At 42.7% G+C, this 25,507-nt stretch overlaps 1 protein-coding gene across 1 annotated transcript in view; it reads left to right on the top strand.

The window, feature by feature from the left end:
• The first annotated feature begins 304 nt into the window (after positions 1 to 304).
• Positions 305 to 25,507, top strand: part of LOC135511698 (glutamate receptor ionotropic, NMDA 3B-like) — a 110,319-nt gene continuing 85,116 nt past the window's right edge. The window contains exon 1 of the mRNA XM_064933174.1: positions 305 to 822. Coding sequence (XP_064789246.1) covers positions 370 to 822 — 453 coding nt within the window. The 5' untranslated portion in view covers positions 305 to 369. The remainder of the gene's footprint in view (positions 823 to 25,507) is intronic.

The raw sequence follows: 25,507 nt of genomic DNA, 5'->3' as shown, positions 1-25,507 counted from the left end.
AACTTTTTTTGCTAAAACAAGTAAATTTAAAAAAGTGCAAGTTCCAAATAAACACATTTTATCATTATTTTCATGTTGGCAACACGCAGGTGTCGGTTCATTTGTCAATACCGGTTCCAATACTCCCGCCTCACGACTGCTGCTCCGCTAGTGTTCTCCGAGGATGACAGTCCAGCGGCATCTCCGCCTTTACATCGTGCACCCCCTCCCCTTCTCCTAGTCACACATTCTCACTGTAACTCCAACTGTAGATCACAGGTAATATAATCGTCGAAAAAAGGACCTTACGTCAAAGAAAGGGGAAGAAAGAAATAAGGCAAGCAATGCTATCTTCTGACAATATCTCATTCAGTTTGAGAGCGCAGCAGGATGAATTTAATCTTCTCAAGATTCTTGGCATACTTTTACTTCGGATTCCAAGTTATTCTACAGTTCTTCATCGACCCTTGTCACCTCCATCCCCAGCCGTGCCACATTCTGGCGCAGATAGGACACACCGTGCGCCTTGGTGCCCTTCTGCCCACCCGCCAGCCGGCCAGAGTGCAGGCTGCCTTGAACCGCGCCCTCACCGGTCTCGTTCAAACTGGGGACAACTTTCTACCTTACAACCTGAGCCTGGAAGTGGTTCCTCGAGAGCCGGCCAACGGAGATCCGGAGTCCCTTTTCAGGTGTGTTTGTCAGGCTATCGTTGTTCAGGGGGTCTCCGCTGTTCTCGCCTTCCCCCAGACCCAGGAAGAGATCGTACAAGTGGAATTTATGGCTTCTTTTTTGGAAATCCCTTTTATAAGCATCATTGAACACGGAGAGCCTCTGAAAACACAGGTAACACATTTACATTCAGTTATGTCACAGCTGAAGTAGTCTTTACAGTGTTTGTTTTCAGGTAAATGGTTTGTACCGCCGCAGTAAACTTAAGCTATTCAGATGCCTGTGCGTTATGGTGCGCCACTGTGGCCAAAAGTGTCGCGCTGCTTTTTCCATGAACCCAATCGAAACCAAGGGGGTGAATGTGCAGTTAACAGGGTTTTGTGGAGATAAAGCGTATATAAAACATTTGTGGACATATATTGTGAAAAGAGCACATGAATATAGTGGCAGTGTAGTCTTATGGCAACTAGCCACTCTTTTGCCTCTCCCAACTGTTGCCCTTTTCTATTTTTACCCCCAGTGTCCGGGTTTTGGTCCTTGTAATATTATGACATTTACCCTGCGAACCTGATATTTTGTTTTCAAGGGAGATTTTATTAAAAAGGTGCAATTTTTGACCTGATTACGTACAAGGTTTGCCTCGGTAACACGCTGCGCGAGAGCGCACTGGTTGTTTCTCCCAAAATTATTTCCATCAGACTTTCCATTCGACCTGATCTATTAATTTCTCATTTAGCAGAATACATTGTCAATGTGTATGTTTGCTTTAGGGCCATAGTGTGGTGCTGCAACCTGGTCTCAGAGCATTTCATATTACTCTATACATAAATCAAAAACATCTAATTTAGTATGATATGTTAGGTTTTGTATGGTAGGCTATGTATTAATTTGTGGATATCATTCACCCATTTCGTATGATATGTTACGAATTACAATTCGTATTAAACCGAACAAAAATATAAAGGCAACATGTTAAGTGTCGCTCCCTTGGTTCATGAGCTGAAAAAAAGATCCCAGAAATGTTCCATATGCACGAAAATCTTATTTCTCTCAAATTTTGTTAGCAATTCTCCTTTGCCAAGATAATCCATCTACCTCACAGGTGTAGCATATCAAGAAGCTGATTAAACGGCATGATCAATACACAATTGCACCTTGTGCTGGGGACAATGTGTTGTTTTGTCACACAACACAATGCCACAGATGTTTCAAGTTTTGAGGGAGCGTGTACTTGGCATGCTGACTCTAGGAATCTCCACCAGAGCTGTTGCCAGATAATTTAATGTTAATTTCTCTACCATAAGCCGCCTCCAATGTTGTTTTAGAGAAATTGTCAGTATGTCCAACCAGCTTCACGACCACAGACCATGTGTTACCACGCCAGCCCAGGACCTCCACATTCGCCATTTTAACCTGCAGGATTGTCTGAGACCAGCCACCCAGACAGCTGATGAAACTGAGGGTTTGGCAACCAAATAGTTTTTTGTACAAATAGTCAGAAACCATCTCAGGGAAGCTCATCTGCATGCTCGTCATCCTCACCAGGGTCTTGACCTGACTGCAGTTCGGCGTCATAACCGACTATAGTGGGCAAATGTTTACCTTTGATGGCCACTGGCACGCTGGAGAAGAGTGCCGTTCATGGATGAATCCCAGTTTCATCCATACCAGGTAGATAGCAGACAGCGTGTATGGCGTTGTGTGGGTGAGCGGCTTGCTGATGTCAACATTGTGAACAGAGTGCACCATGGTGGGGTTATGGTATGGGCAGGCATAAGCTATGGACAAGGAACACAATTCTATTTTATCAATGGAAATAACGTGATGAGATCCTGAGACCAATTGTTGTGCCATTCATCCGCCACCATCAGCTCATGTTTCAGCATGATAATGCACGGTCCCATGTCGCAAGGATCTGTACACAATTCCTGGAAGCTGAAAATGTCCCAGTTCTTCCATGGCCTGCATACTCACCAGACATGTCACCCATTGAGCATGTTTGGAATGTTCTGGATCGATGTGTACAACAGCGTGTTCCAGTTCCCGCCAATATCTAGCAACTTCGCACAGCCATTGAAGAGGATTGGGACAACATTCCACAGGCCACAATCAACAGCCTGATATATTCTATGCAAAGAAGATGTGTCCCGCTGCATGGGGGGGTCACATAAGATACCGACTGGTTTTCTGATCCACGCCGCTACTTTTTTTAAAGGTATCTGTGACCAACAGATGCTTATCTGTATTCCTAGTCATCCAGAGATTAGGGCCTAATGAATTTATTTCAATTGACTGATTTCCTCATATGAACTGTAACTCAGTAACATCTTTGAAATTGTTGCGTTTATATTTTGCCAAACATACTAGATATTACGAATATGCTAAACGTTTGTTACAAATTCTAGCTAGGTGGCTAGCTAACGTTAGCTTTAGGAGTTAGTTTAAGGTTAGGGGAAGGGTTAGCTAAAAGGCTTAAGGTTAGGGTTAAGGCTTCCACATGCTTCCCTGCCGAAACAATTCGTAAGAGTTTGTGCATATATTATAACAACATTTTGAGATGTTTTTGTTTGTTCTGGACTTCGGTGAAGTTTTTTTACAGCTGTTCTGGCACACAACAGTTTTTCTAGAGGCAAACCGAAGTTCGGAGCCAAAGTCTCCGCCTCTGTCAGTGATTGGTCAGCAGTAGAGATTCTTCAATAAAGTCTTTGTTGTCATTCAACGAGAGATGACTCATTTTCATTTAATTTTCTTTATTGAGAAATACTGCACCAAACAGCTTTATTAAGGTGTAAAATTGAGCGACTAAGATCTCCTCGGCAAAACGGCAAAATGAATGACAGATTTTTTTCAGAAATCTTAGATGAAATCATACTTTTAGTAAGTGTATACTGGCTATGGCGTCTCAAAATGGACAACCAGTACCGTTTCTGCTTTTGTCTCGTTTTTCAAGCGAATGTCTTTTAAGGAAGTATTTGAGCACACTCGTTCGGTTCACCTAGCCGACTTCGGCTAGCCGCCAGCCAAACTGAAGCATGCTGATGCCTTTAGGGGAAGGGTTAGCTGACATACTAAGCAGTTGCAAAGTAGCTAAACAGTAGTAAGTAGTTGAAAAATGATTGATTTGACCTATCTGAGCCTTCTTGGTGACATGGAATGAGCTACAGCTAATCAGTATATTATTGAAACACAAGAGGCATCATCCTGTGTTCATACTATTTGTGCCTGTCAGTTGTCATGTTCTTTACATTATTACCTATGACAATGACTGCTTTACACACACACACACACACACACACACACACACACACACACACACACACACACACACACACACACACACACACACACACACACACACACACACACACACACTTCCATCTGTATATTAGATAACGTCAGTGACTTTAGAGCGATGTGAAGCAACGTGACTTTCATGGTAAAATAGCTCTGCAATGATTTCCCTCAACATTATGCAGATCGGTAACTTCCATAGGGACCATGACATTGCTCATTCACCTTGTTGGTAATGGACAAGGCCATGTACTTGAGAGCATTTCACCATCTTTCATTCAAAATGTCTCTCAAAAGACGTATGATTTCACAGTGTCATTGCATTTGGTATTGCTATTTCCCTTGGCATGCAAGGGAGGCGACGTGAACATCTTAAAAATCATAGCCAGCTGGAAGATTCCTTTTGAGCACTGCAAACTCGGTACACTTGGGGAGAGCTGTGCCTAAAATCAGAGAGAGCGAGTGAGAGAGAGGTGGGAAGTGCAGTCACAGTATCCGTACGCCGATTGAAAACTTGTACTCTTGTCTCATTTTGTATTCCACGGCCCCTTTCCATTTTGCCATCAAAACCAAGATCACAACTCTGGCTAATGGTGCATCCTACAGTATACAACCTCCATCCCTGTCATAGCTTTCAGAGAGAGGCCTGCAGTTTGATCAGCACTACATGAGATGACAGGGATTTGCCTGGGCACTGGCCGTTTCTTTCTGACCTTTCAGGTCAGCTATTACCCTGCCTGTCATGCTATGCTGGGTCTAATGCACCTGTCCCAGGTTTAGGAGACTGGATGAGTCATAGTCACAGTTTCACCGCACCAGCTGAGCCACCCCAGTCAAGGAGCCTGCCGTAGTATGATGTGTCAGAGTGCTCACTTTGGCAGTTTCAGCTGGAGTCTCTAGCTGTGGTTCTCCTGTGGTTGTTCTCTCACTCTGTCTGTCTGTCTGTATCTCTCGCTCGCTCTCTCTCTCTCATTTGTCTCGGGGTGCATCCCTTTACTTACTGGCAGTGATCTGAAAGAGCTGGACAGCTGAGTACGCATATGGGCAGTAGGTGTCCTCCATATTGCTTTCACCTATCCTGTGACTTCATATCAATGCAGATAAAGGAGAGGTGGGAAAGCCGCTTTAGGTTCTCGAAAAACACCTTTAGCTATATGCCTCCGTGACTTGTCTGTTTGTGTTTGTCAGTTAGTCTTTCTAAGATGTGCAGTGTGTTTTAAGTCTTTTGTTGATGTGGTTGTAGGCCACGTGATTGTGTGCACTTGTCTTTCAGCTGTTGATGCACCTGTTCTGACATGTGCATAGTTACTACGTCAGTGTGTCTGTGAACTATTGAACTTGGCAGACCTGTCCAGTTTCAGACGGCTTACAACACAAGGTACTTTAACAAATTAAAAGGGGGAAGAAAAAAAAATCGCACACTGTAAATCTTAGGGTGGGCAGGGAAAAGTGCACACATTTGTCTTGTTTAATGTCTGCCCATTAAAATTGCTTTGGAGGGTTCCTTAACTGACTGTGAAATTATCACTGGGCTGAATGGGGAAAGAGATGGGAGACAAATACATACACACAGTCCACCCAACTGGACTGTTTTGTACCAAGCCACTTGACTTCCTCAGTTGCACCTCATTATTCTATGATCAGCAGCAGATGAAACCTGTCAGAATTATTCATGACAACAATTTCACGATGCCATGACACACAGCAGTGGACAGTCATGGTTAGCCAATGAGCCAACCTCCCAGTAAATCACTGCATGTTCAGGAATTTGCCATGAACTGCCATTAATATTATCGCTGGAGTCATGTTCTGTTAATGAAAGTCCTACGTATGGGGTTATATGAGGTCCTGATGAGTCCCCTTGCTTCACTGGGATCTAAAAGGAAAGGAATAAGTCATGTCATTTCGGGTTTATGACATGGCCTTTTGATGTCTTACTCTGCTTCCAAACCGACTTTGAGAAAAGGAACGATCCCTGTGGAAGGATGTAATGTATTCAATGTCTACACGTCATAGTTTTATGTAGGTCATATACTGCGTTCAGTGTTTTATACAATGTGGTGTTTCACACAATATAAAGGCGACACAAAATAGACTTTTAATCCTGTGAAAAGTGGGATTGTGGCATATGGGAATGGCATCACATGCATGGGGCAGAGCTGAGATGGAAATCTCACAGACACAATGAAGTCCCTTTCCCTCGCCTTCTTCAGTCTGCCAATCAGTCTAAAAGCTCTCATTGGTCTGCACTATGGCGCATGTTGTGTAACCCCCCAGAAATTAATGAACATGAGTAACAGAGAAGGCTTGTAGAACACAATGCCTTCGAAAATGGGGGATTGGCCTTCTTCGAGCTCCTTTGAGATGCATATTAGTGCCTAGAGCCGAGTCTACTTTAGATCAGATACTGAGATAGAACTACGGGCTCTGGGAGGGGAATGAGCTGAAAGATGGTCCCTGCTGTTCTGGTGAAGTGTTTGCTTTAACAAGCATGGTGAGGTCTTGCAAACTGAGGTTGTCATACTTTGCTTTCCCGGGCGAGTTCGCCGAATGCACTTGTAATGCAATTGTGTGTATAAAAGAACAGATCATCACTTAAGATGTGAGAGGCAGACTATTTTGAAGCTTTGACAGTTGAATCGATATCAAACCCCTGTAATCTGTTTTGAAAATTTGCTGTTGTTTGAGTGTATTTATTAGTAGTGGTATTTCTTATGGCAAGCATATATGATTGTGGATGCTCTTGACTAGAGCTAAACCCCTAATTATTTGCTCAATGAAAATGGTCGCAGTGAGTGTGACAGGCAATTAACGTTGCCAGTTTTATATGTTGGTAATAAATGATTTGGTAATACTGCACAGTGATTACGCTAATACACCCACATTTGAGAACAGTGAAGGTACCAAGTTTTCCTTCTTTTTAAGATTAAAATCAGGGGAACAAAAAGAACGTTAGTATAGTGATGTCACAGGCAGACTCCGACAGGACAGGACAATGCAAACAGCCTTCAAAAAACACAAACAAGAAAGACACTGAAATAGCAGGAACAAACCTAATGTTCTCATTTGAGAACTCTCAAGAGAAAGGACAGGAAAAGATAGTAACTTTCATGGTGCCTTTTGCGGCTTCATTCGCGCCAAGTGGATTGATTCTCAGAAATATTCTGCAATTGTCTTGATAATGCTAGAATCTCATTGAATGTTATTTCTCAGTGGTACAGCACTGGGGGTTTTTTCTCAGTAGGTCATTACATTTAATGAATCATCTGTCCCAGAGAAATGTTTACAGATACGTTTGCGGAAACATGCATATTGGAGAGAGATGGATTTGGCTTGAGGGTTAAAATAGATCTCTTGCTCCATCCCAACATTAGAGGGCAAAGGCACAACTTTCAGAGAGGTTAACTTTCCTCCTTATGCAACTTACTTGAGTATAACATTTAATTAGGATTATCTTGAGTGAGATTCTCGACTGCTTTGTTAAATAGGGGGGAAGTACGGGTGTGAAAGCTATTTTTTGTCAATGTGTTTCTTTACTACCCAATCCGAGCTTTGCTGTCAGCAGCAGAAGCTTGGCTTGCAGTGGTCGAAATTAAGGCAGGCCCAGTGCATTAGCGGGAAAAGGTCTGAGTCAGTAGACTCCTGAGCACCAAAGATAGAGGCCTGCCTTTCATACTGCAGGTCCAGTTTACCTCTCAAGGGACAAAAGGCAGGAAGCGCAACCATTAAAACTCCCCCTCCCCAAAACTATTCCACTAGAAGATCTAGACATGAGTCATCATAGGCGATTTGATGCTCTAATGCCTAGCAAAGGTTATTAAAGAGAAGGGACCTGGTTTGACACCCCAGATTCTTCTATTCATCTTAAGAGGCGCATTGCTATTTCAGGCAGAATCTGAACTTTGACCTATTTCTGTTTGATTTTTGCCTCACCAATAAGATAAGTTGCTGATAGCACTAAGAGGCTGAACAGACCCTTGATGGGTGTTGGCAAACATGAGAAATGGGATTCAGAATATGCTGACATATACAGTAGCTTCATCTCCCTTTCCTCCAGGAGTAAGCACATAAATACACATACGGTTCCTCATAGAAATATTTATATGTTTCACTTATATCTCTCTTTTCTCTCTCTTTGTCATGCAAACATAGATTCACCTTAATTGCAGACTGTTACTCCACTCAGAGGTGACCATTGCAGCCCTGTCCAAACAGCTCCAGTCTGCTTCACCAAGCTGTGCAGGGAGAGGTGTGAAATACCTGGGGGAGATAACTGGTAATTGCTCACAGGTGGGGGAGAGTGATAGGCAGTGTTAGGATCTGGCTAAGTCCAAGGTTACAGACCCAGGGGAGACTGGCTGGGAAAATCAGTTTGCTGCTGGAAGAGGTGTTTGAGGGGCCAAGAAGGGCACTCGTCCTTTGCTTCAAATGGAGACTCCCATTACCCCAGGGCAGTAATGGGGACATTGCCATCATCTATACTTCACTGAGAAGCGTGATCTCTGATAATCTCATGACATGTGTTGGCATCATGGTGAACTTGCTATCTACAGAAGTCGGAAGTTTACATACACTTAGGTTGGAGTCATTATGACTAATTTTTCAACCACTCCACAAATTTCTTGTTAACAAACTATAGTTTTGGCAAGTCGGTTAGGACATCTACTTGGTGCATGACACAGGTAATTTTTCCAATAATTGTTTACAGACAGATTATTTCACTTATAACTCAATGTGTCACAATTCCAGTGGGTCAGAAGTTTACATACACTAAGACTGTGCCTTTAAACAGCTTGGAAAGTTCCAGAAAATGCTGTCATGGCTTTAAAAGCTTCTGATAGGCTAATTTACATCATTTGAGTCAATTGGAGGTGTACCTTTGGATGTATTTCAAGGCCTACCTTCAAAGTCAGTGCCTCTTTGATTGACATCATGGGAAAATCAAAAGAATTCAGCCAAGACCTTAGAATAAAAATTGTAGACCTCCACGAGTCTGGTTCATCCTTAGGAGCAATTTCCAAACACCTTAAGGTACCACGTTCATCTGTACAAACAATAGTACGCAAGTATAAACACCATATGGGACCACGCAGCCTTCATAACACTCAGGAAGGAGACGCGTTCTGTCTACTAGAGAAGAATGTACTTTGGTGTGAAAGTGAGAATCGAACAACAGCAAAGGACCTTGTGAAGATGCTGGAGGAAACGGGTACAAAAGTATCTATATCCACAGTAAAACAAGTCGTATATCGACATAACCTGAAATGCCGCTCAGCAAGGAAGAAGCCACCGCTCCTAAACCGCCATAAAAAAGCCAGACTATGGTTTGCAACTGTACATGGGGACAAAGATTGTACTTTTTGGAGAAATGTCCTGATGAAACAAAAATAGAACTGTTTGGCCATAATGACCATCGTTATGTTTGGAGGAAAAAGGGGGAGGCTTGCAAGCCGAAGAACACCATCCAACCGTGAAGCACAGGGGTGGCAGCATCATGTTGTGGGGGTGCTTTGCTGCAGGAGGGACAGGTGCACTTCACAAAATAGATGGCATCACGAGAAAGAACAATTATGTGGATATATTGAAGCAACATCTCAAGTTACCTCCACATCAGTCAGTTTATGAAAAGCCCTGTGTGAAATGCAATAATACATTGTAATCTTCAAGGAAGGCACTACTTCCATTGGATTCGCCAAGTCTATTAGAAGATCCTTTGAAACAATTTGTAGAAATGACAGTTAGTAACTCAAAAATGCTGCACGTACAAAACAAATATTAGACAGCAAGGCTCTTGATCCAGGATTGGATTCTCTGCTGTTACCAAGCAAAGCTTGATTTTGGAAGAAGCTAACCACTTAGCTAGCTACATATTGAATTTGAATTTAATTTCTTTTGGGTAAAAGACATATACAACTAGATGTACAATGTTGACCTAGAGGATATCACTTAAAAGTATTAATTAAAAAGCTTGTTTCCAAAGTGGTCCTCGATATTATTGATTAAAAGGCAAGACAAAATTACAAACAACCATATATACATTAATTTATATTGACGTCCTAAAAAGTGTCTCTCTTCACTGCACTTTACCCTAACCTTAAAAATCAACCATATTAATTAATCTATGCATTGCATCATACCTATCATTCAAATATATACACCTGACCAGTGGTAGGGGGCACAAGGGGCAGTGGAGGGGTTTCTATTACTTAGACATCCTTGTCTGATTGAAAACCTTTGCCTGCTTGTCAAGCTATTTCATAGACAAATGTCTGTATAGAGAAACGTGCTCCTCGCAAAACTGTTTACTTTTGGGATTTTACAAGACATAACACTAGCTCTAGACCATATCAATGTGGTTTTTCAGATAACCTGGGGCACAATCATTTAAGATGTCAAACATATGATTAAGTTTAAGTTGGTCACCTCTGGACTCCAAAGGTAACAAGCCCACCTCCCGGAACTCCTGTACCCCTATGTGGGTCCTAGGGGGGGCATAAAGCATATACCTGATAACATTATTTTGCATGACCTGGATTCTCTTTTTCTGCTTTTTTGATAGCCCACTATACCAAGCAGAGCAGGCATAATCAAAATTACACTGAATCAAGGTTGAGACAAGCAGTTTTCTTCACTTTGATGTTAAAATATCAATTTGTTCCCCATTTTATAAAGAATTTTAGCAGCAATCAGGTCTCCAGAAAGGGATTGATCTAGGGACACACCAAGATCAGTTACACTTGTTTTAGATTCAATCTCCTTGCCTGCACAGTTTACCCAAGCAATCTGTTTTGTTCCAAACAAAATTGGTTAAATTTTTCCCAAATGTAGCGACAATTTGTTGTCAGTCAACCAATCTCCAACAAAATGTAATTCCTTACTCAGGGTCTCGTTGATGTTTACTGTATCCTTCCCTGATACCAGTATGGCTGAGTCATCAGCATAAAGCAGGAGTTTGCATCTGCCATATCATAAACGTATATAGCAAATAAGAGAGGCCCTAAAATTGATCCCTGCAGTACTCCACAGGACATTTCTTTGGCCTCTGACAGAACATCACAAACCTTACATTCTTGTGTTCTGTTGGTCAGATAAGACCTAAACCAATTCACTGCTACACCATTTAGACCCATGCATTTCAGTTTCATCAGGAGAATATCATGTTCCACAATGTCAAAAGCTTTCTGCAAGTATAACATACCTGAATAGTTCCCTATCTCACTTTCCTGCTTGATGTGGGCAAAAAGGTGGATAAGGCAAGTATCAGTGGAATGAGATGTTCTAAAGACAGATTTGAGTTCATAAATACATTTGTGCTCAGTATCCCTCAAGTTGATTAAAAACGAATCTCTCAACAATTTTGGATAAGCTGCTGAGGATCGACACAGGCCTGTAGTTTCAGGAACCACCCTGGCTGTTTTGAGGAAATGTACCACTACTAATAGAAAAGTTAACAATATGCAATATCATTTTAGCAGTGACACAAGCACTATCCTTTATGAATCTTGCAGGAAGGTTATCCAGCCCAGTTGCTTTGTTTGTGCTCGTTAAGCATAGTAGATTGGAGACTTTGTCCTCTGTTCCCATGCACAGCTCAAACAAATCATTTGTGATACATTTGATATGGTAAAAGTTGTTAATGAAAGACTGGCCATGGTGTCCAGAGAAGGTTGGTAACTTCTTAACCAGAGATGAGGCTATAGGAGGTTAAAAAAAAAAGTAAAAATAATATGCAACCTTTGCCTGGTCATAACATAAAACATCATCAATGTCCAGGCCAATACTACAGGATTTTACATTATAGGGAGTTTTTGAGCCAATGTCCTTTAAAATGTTCCACAGTTTACAAGGCTGACGTAAGTTGACATTAACAGTGTCTATGTAATGTTGGGATTTGGCCTTATCCATTTTGTATCTTGCCTGATTTCTACAGTTAATAAAACCATAATCTTGTTGTAGATGTATCCTTTTGAATTTGGCCAGGTAGCGATCCCTTTTCCTAAGATCTCGGAAGGGATCCATTTTCCTGACCGCTGTTTGATTCACATTTGTTTCATCGCCAGAAAGTCGAGTGCAGACAGATACATTTATTTAAAAAAGATACCAAAGATACCTGTCCACCCACGACTGCGTGGCCAAACACGACTCCAACACCATCATTAAGTTTGCTGACGACATAACAGTGGTAGGCCTGATCACCGCCAATTATGAGTCGGCCTATAGGGAGGAGGTCAGAGAACTGGCAGTGTGGTGCCAGGACAACAACAAGGCAAGACAAAGGAGCTGATCGTAGACTACAGGAAAAGGTGGGCCCCCATTAACATCGACGAGGCTGTAGTGGAGCGGGTTGAGAGTTTCAAGTTCCTTGGTGTCCACATCACCAACGAACTATCATGGTCCAAACATATCAAGACAGTCGTGAAGAGGGCTCAACAAAACCTTTTTCCCCTCAGGAGACTAAAAAGATTTGGCATGGGTCCCCAGATCCTCAAAAGGTTCTACAGCTGCACCATCGAGAGCATCCTGACAGGTTGCATCACCGCCTGGTATGGCAACTGCTCAGTCCATCACTGGGGCCAAGCTTACTGCCATCCAGGACCTATATAATAGGCGGTGTCAGAGGAAAACCCATAAAAATGTCAGAGACTCCAATCACCCAAGTTATAGACTGTTTTCTCTGCTACCGCATGGCAAGCGGTACCAGAGAGCCAAGTCTAGAACCAAAAGGCTCCTCAACAGCTTCTACCCCCAAGCCATAAGACTACTAAACAATTAATAAAATCGCCACCGGATAATTTACATTGACCCCCCTCCCTTTTGTAAACTGCTGCTCCTCGCGGTTTGTTTGTTATCTATGCATAGTCACTTCGCCCCCACCTACATGTACAGATTTTCTCAACTAGCCTGTACCTCCGCACACTGACTCTGTACCGGTGCCCCCTGTATATAGCCTCGTTATTCTTATTGTGATACTTTTTATTTTAGTCTACTTGGTAAATATCTTCTTAACTCTTCCTGAACTGCACTGTTGATTAAGGGCTAGTAAGTAAGCATTTCACGGTAAATTTCACTTGTTGTATTTGGCGCATGTGACAAATAAAGCTTGAGTTGATTTATTCTAAAATATATTATTTTTTAATCCTCAGAAATCTACACACAATATCCCATAATGACAAAGTTAAAACAGGTTTTTAGACATTTTTGCCAATTTATTAAATATTGAAAACGAAAATACCTTATTTATATAAGTATTCAGACCCTTTGCTATGAGACATGAAGTTGAGCTCATTGATCCTCCTTGAGATGTTTCTACAACTTGATTGGAGTCCACCTGTGGTAAATTCAATTAATTGGACATGGTTTGGAAAGGCACACACCTGTCTATATAAGGTCCCACAATTGACGTGAGGTCGAAGGAATGGTCCGTAGAGCATCGAGACAGGATTGTGTCGAGGCACAGATCTGGGGAAGGGTACCAAAACATTTCTGCAGCATTGAAGGTCCCAAAGGACACAGTAGCCTCCATCATTCTTAAATGGAAGAAGTTGGGAACCAAAAATAATTTTTCTAGTGCTGGCTGCACAACCAAACTGAGCAATCGGTGGAGAAGGTCCTTGGTCAGGGAGGTGACCAAGAACACGATGGTCACTCTGACAGAGCTCTAGAGTTCTTCTGTGGAGATGGGAGAACCTTCCAGAAAGACACACATTAAGATACCATTTATGGTAGAGTTGCCAGACGGAAGCCACTCCTCAGTAAAAGGCTCATGACAGCCCTCTTGGAGTTTGCCAAAAAAGCACCTAAACACTCTCGGACCATGAGAAACAAGATTCTCTGGTCTGATGAAACCAAGATTGAATTATTTAGCCTGAAAGCCAAGTGTCATGTCTGGAAGAAACCTAGCACCATCCCTATGGTTAAGCATGGTGGTGGTAGAATCATGCCGTGGAGATGTCCTGTGTGTGTGTCCTGTGTGGCTCAGTCGGTAGAGCATGGCGCTTGCAACGCCAAGCGTTGTGGGTTCGATTCCCGCTGGGGCCACCCATATGTAAAAAAGTAGTGGCCCCAGCCGACTTGTAAGTCGCTTTGGACAAAAGCGTCTGCTAAATGGGATATATTATTATTATTTATTATTATGTTTTTCAGTAGCAGGGACTGGGAGACTAGTCAGGATCGAGGCAAAGATAAATGGAGCAAAGTACAGGGAGATCCTTGATGAAACCCTGCTCCAGAGCTCTCAGGACCTCAGACTGGGGTGAAGGTTCAACTTCCAACAGGACCACAACCTTCAGCACATAGCCAAGACAGCACAGGAGTGGCTTCGGGACAAGTCTCTGAATGTCCTTCAGTGGCCCAGCCAGAGCCCGGACTTAAACCTAATAAACCGAACATCTCTGGAGAGACCTGAAAATAGTATTTCAGCAGTGTTTCCCATCCAACCTGACAGAGCTTGAGAGGATCTGCAGAGAATAAAGGGAGAAACTCCCCAAATACAGGTGTGCCAAGCTTGTAGTGTCACACCAAAGAAGACTCAAGACTGTAATTGCTGCCAAAAAGTGCTTCAGCAAAGTACTGAGCCAAGGGTCTGAATATTTATATAAATGTAATATTTCAGTTTTTTTATATAAATTAGCAAGCATTTCTAAAAACCTGTTTTTACTTTGTCATTATGGGGTATTGTGTGGAGAATTGAACCCTGTGGCAACCCCATAGAGACTGCCAGAGGTCCGGACAATAGGCCCTCCGATTTGACACACTGAACTCTATTTGAGAAGTAGTACGTGAACCAGGCGAGGCAGTCATTTGAAAAGCCAAGGCTATTGAGTCTACTGATAAGAATGCGGTGATTGACAGAGTCGAAAGCTTGGCCAGGTCGATGAAGACGGCTGCACAGTACTGTCTTTTATTGATGGCGGTTATGATATCGTTTAGGACCTTGAGCGTGACTGAGGTGCACCCATGACCAGCTCGGACACCAGATACGGTACGGTGGGATTCGAAATGGTCGTGATCTGTTTGTTAACTTGGCTTTCAAAGATTGTAGAAAGGCAGGGCAGGATGGATATAGGTCTATAACAGTCTGTGTCTAGAGTGTCTCCCCCTTTGAAGTGGGGGATAACCGCGGAAGCTTTCCAATCTTTGGGGATCTCAGATGATACGAAGGAGAGGTTGAATAGGCTAGTAATAGGGGTTGCAACAATTTCTGTGGATAATTTTAGAAAGAGAGGGTCGAGATTGTCTAGCCCAGCTGATTTGTAGGAATCCAGATTTTGCAGCTCTTTCAGAACATCAGCTGTCTGGATTTTTGTATTTATTTCAACTTTATTTAACTAGGTAGGCTAGTTGAGAACAAGTTCTCATTTACAACTGCGACCTGGCCAAGATAAAGCAAAGCAATGTGACACAAACAACAACACAGAGTTACACATGGAATAAACAAGCATACTGTCAATAGCACAATAGAAAAAAATACATCTACAGTCGTGGCCAAAAGGTTTGAGAATGACACAAATATTAATTTTCACAGAGTCTGCTGCCTCAGTTTGTATGATGGCAATTTGCATATACTCCAGAATGTTATGAAGAGTGATCAGATGAATTGCAATTCATTGCAAAGTCCCTCTTTGCCATGCAAATGAACTGAATCCACAAAAAACATATCCCCTGCATTTCAGCCCTGCCACAAAAGGACTAGCTGACATCATGTCAGTGATTTTCTCGTTAACACAGGTGGGAGTGTTGACAAGGACAAGGCTGGAGATCACTCTGTCATGCTGATTGAGTTCGAATAACATACTGGAAGCTCCAAAAGGAGGGCGGTGCTTGGAATCACTGTTCTTCCTCTGTCAATCATGGTTACCTGCAAGAAACACTTGCCGTCATCATTGCTTTGCACAAAAAGAGCTTCACTGGCAAGAATATTGCTGCCAGTAAGATTGCACCTAAATCAACCATTTATCGGATCATCAAGAACTTCAAGGAGAGCGGTTCAATTGTAGTGAAGAAGGCTTCAGGGTGCCCAAGAAAGTCCAGCAAGCGCCAGGACCGTCTCCTAAAGTTCATTCAGCTGCGGAATCGGGGCACCAACAGAACAGAGCTTGCTCAGGAATGGCAGAAGGCAGGTGTGAGTGCATCTCCACACACAGTGAGGCAAAGACTTTTGGAGGATGGCCTGGTGTCAAGAAGGGCAGCAAATAAGCCACTTCCTTCCAGGAAAAACGTCAGGGACAGACTGATATTCTGCAAAAGGTACAGGGATTGGACTGCTGAGGACTGGGGTAAAGTCATTTTCTCTGATGAATCCCCTTTCCGATTGTTTGGGGCATCCGGAAAAAAGCTTGTCTGGAAAAGACAATGTGAGCGCTACCATCAGTCCTGTGTCATGCCAACAGTAAAGCATCCTGAGACCAGTCATGTGTGGGGTTGCTTCTCAGCCAAGGGAGTGGGCGCACTCAGAATTTTGCCTTTGAACACAGCCATGAATAAAGAATGTTACCAACACATCCTCCGAGAGCAACTTCTCCCAACCATGCAGGAACAGTTTGGTGATGAACAATGCCTTTTCCAGGATGATGGAGTACCTTGCCATATGGCAAAAGTGATAACTAAGTGGCTCGGGGTACAAAACATCAATATTTTGGGTCCATGGCAAGGAAACTCTCCAGACCTTAATCCCTTTGAGAACTTGTGGTCAATCCTCAAGAGGTGGGTGGACAAACAAAAACCAACAAATTCTGACAAACTCCAAGCATTGATTATGCAAGAATGGGCTGCCATCAGTCAGGATGTGGTCCAGAAGTTAATTGACAGCATGCCAGGGCGGACTGCAGAGGTCTTGAAAAAGAAGGGTCAACACTGCAAATATTGACTCTTTGCATCAACTTCATGTAATTGTCAATAAAAGCCTTTGACACTTATGAAATGCTTGTGATTATACTTCAGTATTCCATAGTAACATCTGACAAAAATATCTAAAGACACTGAAGCAGCAAACTTTGTGGAAATTAATATTTGTGTAATTCTCAATACTTTTGGCCACGACTGTCTATACAGTGTGTGCAAATGGTGTGAGAAGGTAAGGTAATAAATAGACCATAGCAGCAAAGTAATTATAATTTAGCAAATTATCACTGGAGTGATAGATGAGCAGATTATGATGTGCAAGTAGAAATACTGGTGTGCAAAAGAGCAGAAAAGTAAATAAAAACAATATGGGAATGAGGTAGGTAGATTTGATGGGCTATGTACAGCTGCAGCGATCGGTTAGCTGCTCTGATCCCGGATGTTTAAAGTTAGTGAGGGAAATAGAAGTCTCCAGCTTCAGTGATTTTTGCAATTAATTCCAGTCATTGGCAGCGGGGAAATGGAAGGAAAGGCGGTCAAAGGAGGTGTTGGCTTTGGGGATGACCAGTGACATATACCTGCTGGAGCGCATGCTACGGGTGGGTGTTGTTATCGTGACCAGTGAGCTGAGATAAGGTGGAGCTTTACCTAGCATAAACTTATAGATGACCTGGAACCAGTGGATCTGGCGACGAATATGTAGCGAGGGCCAGCCGACTAGAGCATACAGGTCGCAGTGGTGGGTGGTATATGGGGCTTTGGTGACAAAACGGATGGCACTGTGATAAACTGCATCCAGTTTGCTGAGTAGAGTATTGGAAGCTATTTTGTAAATGACATCCCCGAAGTCGAGGATCGTTAGGCTACTCAGTTTTACGAGGGTACGTTTGGTGGTGTGAGTGAAGGAGGTTGTGTTGCGAAATAGGAGGCCGATTCTAGATTTAATTTTGGATTGAAGATGTTTAATATGAGTCTGGAAGGAGAGTTTACAGTCTAACCAGACACCTAGGTATTTGTAGTTGTCCACATATTCTAAGTCAGAACCGTCCAGAGTAGTGATGCTGGTCAGGCTGGAGGTTGCGGGCAGCGATCGGTTGAAAAGCATGCATTTGGTTTTTACTAGCGTTTCAGAGCAGTTGGAGGTCACGGAAGGAGTGTTGTATGGCATTGAAGCTCGTTTGGAGATTACTTAACACTGTGTCCAAAGAATGGCCAGAAGTGTACAGAATGGTGTCGTCTGCGTAGAGGTGGATCAGGGAATCACCCGCTGCAAGAGCGACATCGTTGATATATACAGAGAAAAGAGTCGGCCCGAGAATTGAACATGTGGTACCCCCATAGAGACTGCCAGAGGTACGGACAATAGGCCCTCCGATTTGACACACTGACCTCTGTCTGAGAAGTAATTGGTGAACCAGGCGAGGCAGTCATTTGAGAAACCAAGGCTGTTGAGTCTGCCGATAAGAATGCGGTGATTGACCGAGTCGAAAACCTTGACCAGGTCGATGAAGACATGCTGTACAATACTGTCTTTTATCGATGGCGGTTATGATATCGTTTAGTACCTTGAGCGTGGCTGAGGTGCACCCGTGACCAGCTCGGAAACTGGATTGCACAGCGAAGAAGGTACGGTGGGATTCAAAATGGTCAGTGATCTGTTTACTAACTTGTCTTTTGAAGACTTTAGAAAGGCAGGGCAGGATGGATATAGGTCTGTAACAGTTTGGTTCTAGAGTGTCCCCCCCTTTGAAGAGGGGGATGACCGCGGCAGCTTTCCAATCTTTGGGGATCTCGGACGATATGAAAGAGAGGTTGAACAGACTGGTAATAGGGGTTGCAACAATGGCAGCGGATAATTTTAGAAAGAGAGCGTCCAGATTGTCTATCCCAGCTGATTTGTACGGGTCCAGGTTTTGCAGCTCTTTCAGAACATCTGTTGTCTGGATTTGCATGAAGGAGAAGCTGGGGAGGCTTGGGAAAGTAGCTGCGGGGGTGCTGTTGGCCGGGGTTGGGGTAGCCAGCAGGATAGCATGGCCAGCCGTAGAGAAATGCTTATTGAAATTCTCGATTAACGTGGATTTATCGGTGGTGACAGTGTTACCTAGCCTCAGTACAGTGGGCTGCTGGGAGGAGGTGCTCTTATTCTCCATAGACTTTACAGTGTCCCAAAACGTTTTGGAGTTGGAGCTACAGGATGCAAATTTCTAGCCTTTGCTTTCCTGACTGACTGTGTGTATTGGTTCCTGACTTCCCTGAAAAGTTGCATATCGCAGGGACTATTCAATACTAGTGTAGTTTTCGTGCTGGTCGAGGGCAGTCAGGTCTGGAGTGAACCAAGGGCTATATCTGTTCTTAGTTCTACATTTTTTGAAAGGGGCATGCTTATTTAAGATGGTGAGGAAATTACTTTTAAGAGCAACCAGGCATCCTCGACTGACGGGATGAGGCTAATATCCTTCTATGATACCCGGACCAGGTTGATTAGAAAGGCCTGCTCGCAGAAGTGTTTTAGGGAGCATTTGACAGTGATGAGGGCTGGTTGTTTGATCGCGGACCCATTACGCACGCAGTTAATGGGGCAGTGATCGCTGAGATCCTGGTTTAGAGGGCAAGATTGCGCAACCAAGCAAAATGTACAAAATTAATGACAGATTCCTTATTTTTGATTAATTCTGACTATTTTGAGGAAGTATATACTGGCTACAATGTCTCAAAATGGACAAACAGTACTATTGCCGTTTTTTCTTGTTTTTCAAGTATGGGAGTATGTGAGCACAGTTGTTTGGTTCAACCGAACTTAAACATGCGGACACCTTAAGAGTCTCTGGCAGGGAATTTGTAACACTTAAAGACATTCTATTTTTGGTGATTACATTTTATGCACTGCAGTAAGAATTTGAATATAAGACCCATAAAAGTTGTTTGGCTTGTAATAAATCATTAAAACAAAAAAGAGGCAAAACTTGAACTAATTTTAATTAACATGTCAGAGTAAGGGTTATGAGAATGGTACTGGAAGTTTCTTTTTTACTGGGATCAGGGCTTTGAAATCAAGCCTAGTTGTTGTAGATGTGATACTGATCTGAATGCGATCCGGTGTTTGGCAAAAACTCTATACTCCCATTTGTTGTTCTTAGGGCTGTATTATCTCAGATCTAACTAAACAGAGATTCATGGGAACGGCTTATGCATGTATTCATATCATTTCCCAGGGACGTTCTGGAATAACGAGTGTTGGTTTTGGTTGTTGCTCAAAAATGGAGAGCTTGCTTTTGTTTAGTGAAAGTTCTTTTTTTTTTTACACTAGAGGCAGACCGTACCCAATCTCTGTATTGTTTGGGCAAGACTGTTGTTGGGCTTTTCCTTGATAACATTTTTTTTGTAGGGGTTGATACATTTTTCCTAAGCGAAAATTAAGTCAGAAATTTCAAAGTGATTACAAACTTCAGAAGCCTTTTTAAACCTCAAATGCACTACAAGTTTTACATTTCCTGCAATTCCCTGAAAGTTCCTCTGCAACAGGGTGATCAAATTAAGTTCCGGCACCTGTATAACGCAGTCCAAAACAAGCTTGATTTTCCCATATTCCAATGTTCCCTTTTTTAAATTATTATTATCACAGAGTAAGTTATCACTGTATCGCCTATTAATTTCACAACTTCGCTGAGAGAACGCCTCGGTACCATTTCCAAGAAAGCATAGATCACAAAGACGCTATTCGATTACAACCACATCAACAAATGTAGGAAAAAAATGACAGGTCAGACTGTAGAATGACCCCCAATATGGCCTAGTGAGTAAGCATAAACAGTACATTTCCGCTGTGTCGCCTGTCAGGCCCCTCTGTGTTATTTCTGATTCGCGGAGCATGGTTATTGACCTATCATTACTCTTAGAAGCCCTCCAGTCTGCTTCATTGCAGAGGAATTCAGCTGACTGTTTTTTTGTTGTTGGATGTAGCAGCACATTGACCGAGAGCCCAGACCAGCACTGGGGCTGGATGGGAGTGTGCTGGCATCTCACTTCAGAGCTAATCCATTGTCTTCCCCTCTGACTGCAAACAGCGTTTTGGCAGGCACCGCCGCTCCCTGAATTCTGCATTCGGCTCGTTCGCCTGCCAAAGACTCCCCTTCAGCTTTGCCGCTGTACCCATGTTATTATCCAACCTCTAGTTGTGTTGATCTCTTCTTGTTCATTTTTTTTTGCGACCACCGTTTTCTAGACACAGCCTCGTTTGCCCTCCCCTTGATTCTAAACAATCCCACTTTTGGTGATTTTATTGCAGAATTTGCTCTGCAACAACCATCCCTGCCAACCCTTGAATTGAATGTCGTCCAGACATGACGAGGTCCAGTGTATTTGCCATATTGGTCATTTGCACCATCAATGCTAAAGTGGGGGTCTTCGTAAATGTGGCACTTAAGCTTGTACCACTGTATGCTCTTTCAAATAGACGAGGCACTTCAGCCCGGATCTGATTGAGCAAACAAAGAGTAAACTTAACCTGTGTAAACATCTTCGGCAAACAAATCCAGGTTTGGAATGGTCAGTGTACTACCACGACCTGTGGCAGTCATCAGCTCGCTCATGCTACAGCTTAGCAATGAAGGGAACTATATTCTCATACAATACTTTGATTTCATCAATCCGATTAATTAATCCTGACAGTTCATCCAGCCATTTTGTGCTGGACAGTTCCCAATCTTAAGTGCCAATATCATGTCATGATATTTGACTGTCAATTTGGATACTCCTCGAATAGATTTCAGAAACATTTAATTTAGCAGATAAGGTATGATATGTATATATTCATGTTGTAAACCTTGTGGTTTTGTAAGAATTCATTACATTGAGTAATTAACAGTATGCGGACGAATTAAAGGACAAAACGCAGCATCATATGATGTAAAATCCATCATACCGGCTGTATTTATGAATTTTGAATCACCTCCTTGATTATCTTCCCTATATCTGTCACTTCCCTTGGTTCTCTCTTCAGGTGTTATTGACTCTGTTTTCATGTCGGTGCGTTGTTTGTGTTACGTGTTTATGGTTTCATTTATTTATTAAAACAGTCTCAGCGCACTCGTTACAACAGCTCAAATAAGCAAAGAGAAACGACAGTCCATCATTACTTTAAGACATGAAGGTCAGACAATACGGGAACATTTCAGGAACCAAAAACCGTCAAGCGCTATGATGAAACTGGCTCTCATGAAGACCGCCACATGAATGGAAGACCCAGAGTTACCTCTGCTGCAGGGGATAAGTTCATTAGAATTACCAGCCTCAGACATTGCAACCCAAATAAAGACTTCAAGTAACAGAGACATCTCAACATCAGAGGAGACTGTTTGAATCAGGTCGAATTGATGCAAAGAAACCACTACTAAAGGACACCAATAATAAGAGGAGGCTTGCTTGTCCCAAGAAACATGAGCAATGGACAATCGACCAGTGTAAATTTGTCCTTTGGTCTGGAGTACAAATTAGAGATTTTTGGTTCCAACCGCAGTGTCTTTGTGAGATGCGGTCAGGGTGAATGTAATATCTCTGCGTGTGTATTTCCCACCGTAAAGCATGGATGAGGTGTTATGGTGCTTTGCTGGTGACACTGTCAGTGATTTATTTAGAATTCAAGGCACACCTAACCAGCATGGCTATCACAGCATTCTGCCCACGATACGCCATCCCATCTGGTTTGGGCTAAGTGGCACTATCATTTATTTTTCACCAGGACAATGACCCAACACACCTCCAGGCTGTGTAAGGGCTATTTAACCAAGAAGGAGAGTGATAGAGTGCTGCATCAGATGACCTGGCCTCCAAAATCACCCAACCTCAACCACTTTTAGATGGTTTGGGATGAGTCAGACCGCAGAGTGAAGAAAAAGCAGCCAACAAGTGCTCAGCATATGTAGGAACTCCTTCAAGACTGTTGGAAAAGCATTCCAGGTGAAGCTGGTTGAGAGAATGCCAAGAGTGTGCAAAGCTGTCATCATGGCAAAGGGTGGCTATTTGAAGTATAATATATAAAATTATATCAAATATATTTAGATTTGTTTAAGACTTTTTTTGTTTACTACATGATTCCATATGTGTTATTTCATAGTGTTGATGTCTTCACAATTATTCTACAATGTAGAAAATAGTTTTTTAAAAATGAAGAAAAACCCTTGCATGAGTAGGTGTTTTAAAACATTTGACCGGTAGTGTATATATCTTTTCTTAATTATTATTATTTTGTTGTACTTTTACCCCTTTTTCGTGATACACAATAATTTACAATGACGGTCTACCCCAGCCAAACCATCCCCTCATATGACACGGACAACGCCGGGCCAATTGTGCACCTCCCTATGGGACTCCTGATCACGGCTGGGTTATGATACAGCCAGGGATCGAACCCCAGTTTGTAGTGACGCTTATCGCACTGTGATGCAGTGGCTCAGACCACTGCGTCACTCAGGATCCCAAAATGTGCCATGCAAATGCCAAGCTCTACCAACTGAGCCACAGAAATCAGACATTGAATATCTCTTTAAGCATGGTCAAGTTAATTATGCAGTGGATTATGTATTAAACCACCCAGACACATCAAAGATACAGTCGTACTTCTGAATTGAGCCGCAGGACAGAAATGAAACTGCTCAGGGATGTTACCATGAGGCCATTGGTGATTTTAAAACCGCTACAGAGTTCAATGGCTGTGATGGGAGAAAACTGAGGATGGATCAACAATATTGTAGTGACTCCACAATAATGATCTAAATGACAGAGTGAAAAGAATAATAAAATATAATCCAAATATCCCAAAACTTTGTATGCATGGCACTTGTATGCAACAAGGCACTAAAGCAGCAGTTCCCAAACTGGGGGTCGCAACCCCATGTGGGGTCGCCTGATATGAAAATAGGGTCGCGGGAGAAATTCCAGAAATCCTGAGAAAAGATATATACAAAAACAAATATAATATTGTCTTTGTATCTCAAAATCATTGTAATGTGGTTTATCTTAAAAATATAAATGAAAAATATTCTAATCTAAAAGATTAAATGAAATCATTCACACTGAATGGCTTGGCCCACTATGCTATGAAACCACACACTATTGCAGAGACTTTGATATTACCAACCACAATTGATATGGTGAAAACAATGAGTAGGGAAGCAGAGGCACAAACTCACATCAATACCTTTGCTTGATCAGTCCCCTTCTGTACTCCCTGTTCACTTTTTATTTTTTATTTTATTTCACCTTTATTTAACCAGGTAGGCTAGTTGAGAACAAGTTCTCATTTGCAACTGCGACCTGGCCAAGCAGTGTGAACAGACAACACAGAGTTACACATGGAGTAAACAATTAACAAGTCAATAATACAGTAGAAAAAAGGAGAGTCTATATACATTGTGTGCAAAAGGCATGAGGAGGTAGGCGAATAATTACAATTTTGCAGATTAACACTGGAGTGATAAATGAAGTGATAAATGATCAGATGGTCATGTATAGGTAGAGATATTGGTGTGCAAAAGAGCAGAAAATAAAATAAATAAAAACAGTATGGGGATGAGGTAGGTAAAAATGGGTGGGCTATTTACCGATAGACTATGTACAGCGGCAGCGATCGGTTAGCTGCTCAGATAGCAGATGATTGAAGTTGGTGTGGGAGATAAAAGTCTCCAACTTCAACGATTTTTGCAATTCGTTCCAGTCACAGGCAGCAGAGAACTGGAACGAAAGGCGGCCAAATGAGGTGTTGGCTTTAGGGATGATCAGTGAGATACACCTGCTGGAGCGCGTGTTACGGGTGGGTGTTGCCATCGTGACCAGTGAACTGAGATAAGGCGGAGCTTTATCTAGCATGGACTTGTAGATGACCTGGAGCCAGTGGGTCTGGCGACGAATATGTAGCGAGGGCCAGCCGACTAGAGCATACAGGTCGCAGTGGTGGGTGGTATAAGGTGCTTTAGTGACAAAACGGATGGCACTGTGATAAACTGCATCCAGTTTGCTGAGTAGAGTGTTGGAAGCAATTTTGTAGATGACATCGCCGAAGTCGAGGATTGGTAGGATAGTCAGTTTTACTAGGGTAAGTTTGGCGGCGTGAGTGAAGGAGGCTTTGTTGCGGAATAGAAAGCCGACTCTTGATTTGATTTTCGATTGGAGATGTTTGATATGAGTCTGGAAGGAGAGCTTACAGTCTAGCCAGGCACCTAGGTACTTATAGATGTCCACATATTCAAGGTTGGAACCATCCAGGGTGGTGATGCTGGTCAGGCGTGCGGGTGCAGGCAGCGAACAGTTGAAAAGCATGCATTTGGTTTTACTAGCGTTTAAGAGCAGTTTGAGGCCACGGAAGGAGTGTTGTATGGCATTGAAGCTCGTTTGGAGGTTAGATAGTAGTGTCCAAGGACGGGCCGGAAGTATATAGAATGGTGTCGTCTGCGTAGAGGTGGATCAGGGAATCGCCCGCAGCAAGAGCAACATCATTGATATATACAGAGAAAAGAGTCGGCCCGAGAATTGAACCCTGTGGCACCCCCATAGAGACTGCCAGAGGACCGGACAGCATGCCCTCCGATTTAACACACTGAACTCTGTCTGCAAAGTAGTTGGTGAACCAGGCAAGGCAGTCATCAGAAAAACCGAGGCTACTGAGTCTGCCGATAAGAATATGGTGATTGACACTCATTCATGACTGCATGGCCAGGCACGACTCCAACACCAT

This window comes from Oncorhynchus masou, chromosome 24, assembly GCF_036934945.1.
Source record: "Oncorhynchus masou masou isolate Uvic2021 chromosome 24, UVic_Omas_1.1, whole genome shotgun sequence".
Taxonomy (NCBI): Eukaryota; Metazoa; Chordata; class Actinopteri; order Salmoniformes; family Salmonidae; genus Oncorhynchus; species Oncorhynchus masou.
Note: the sequence above shows the minus strand (reverse complement) of the source record. Positions and strands in the feature narration are given on the sequence as shown.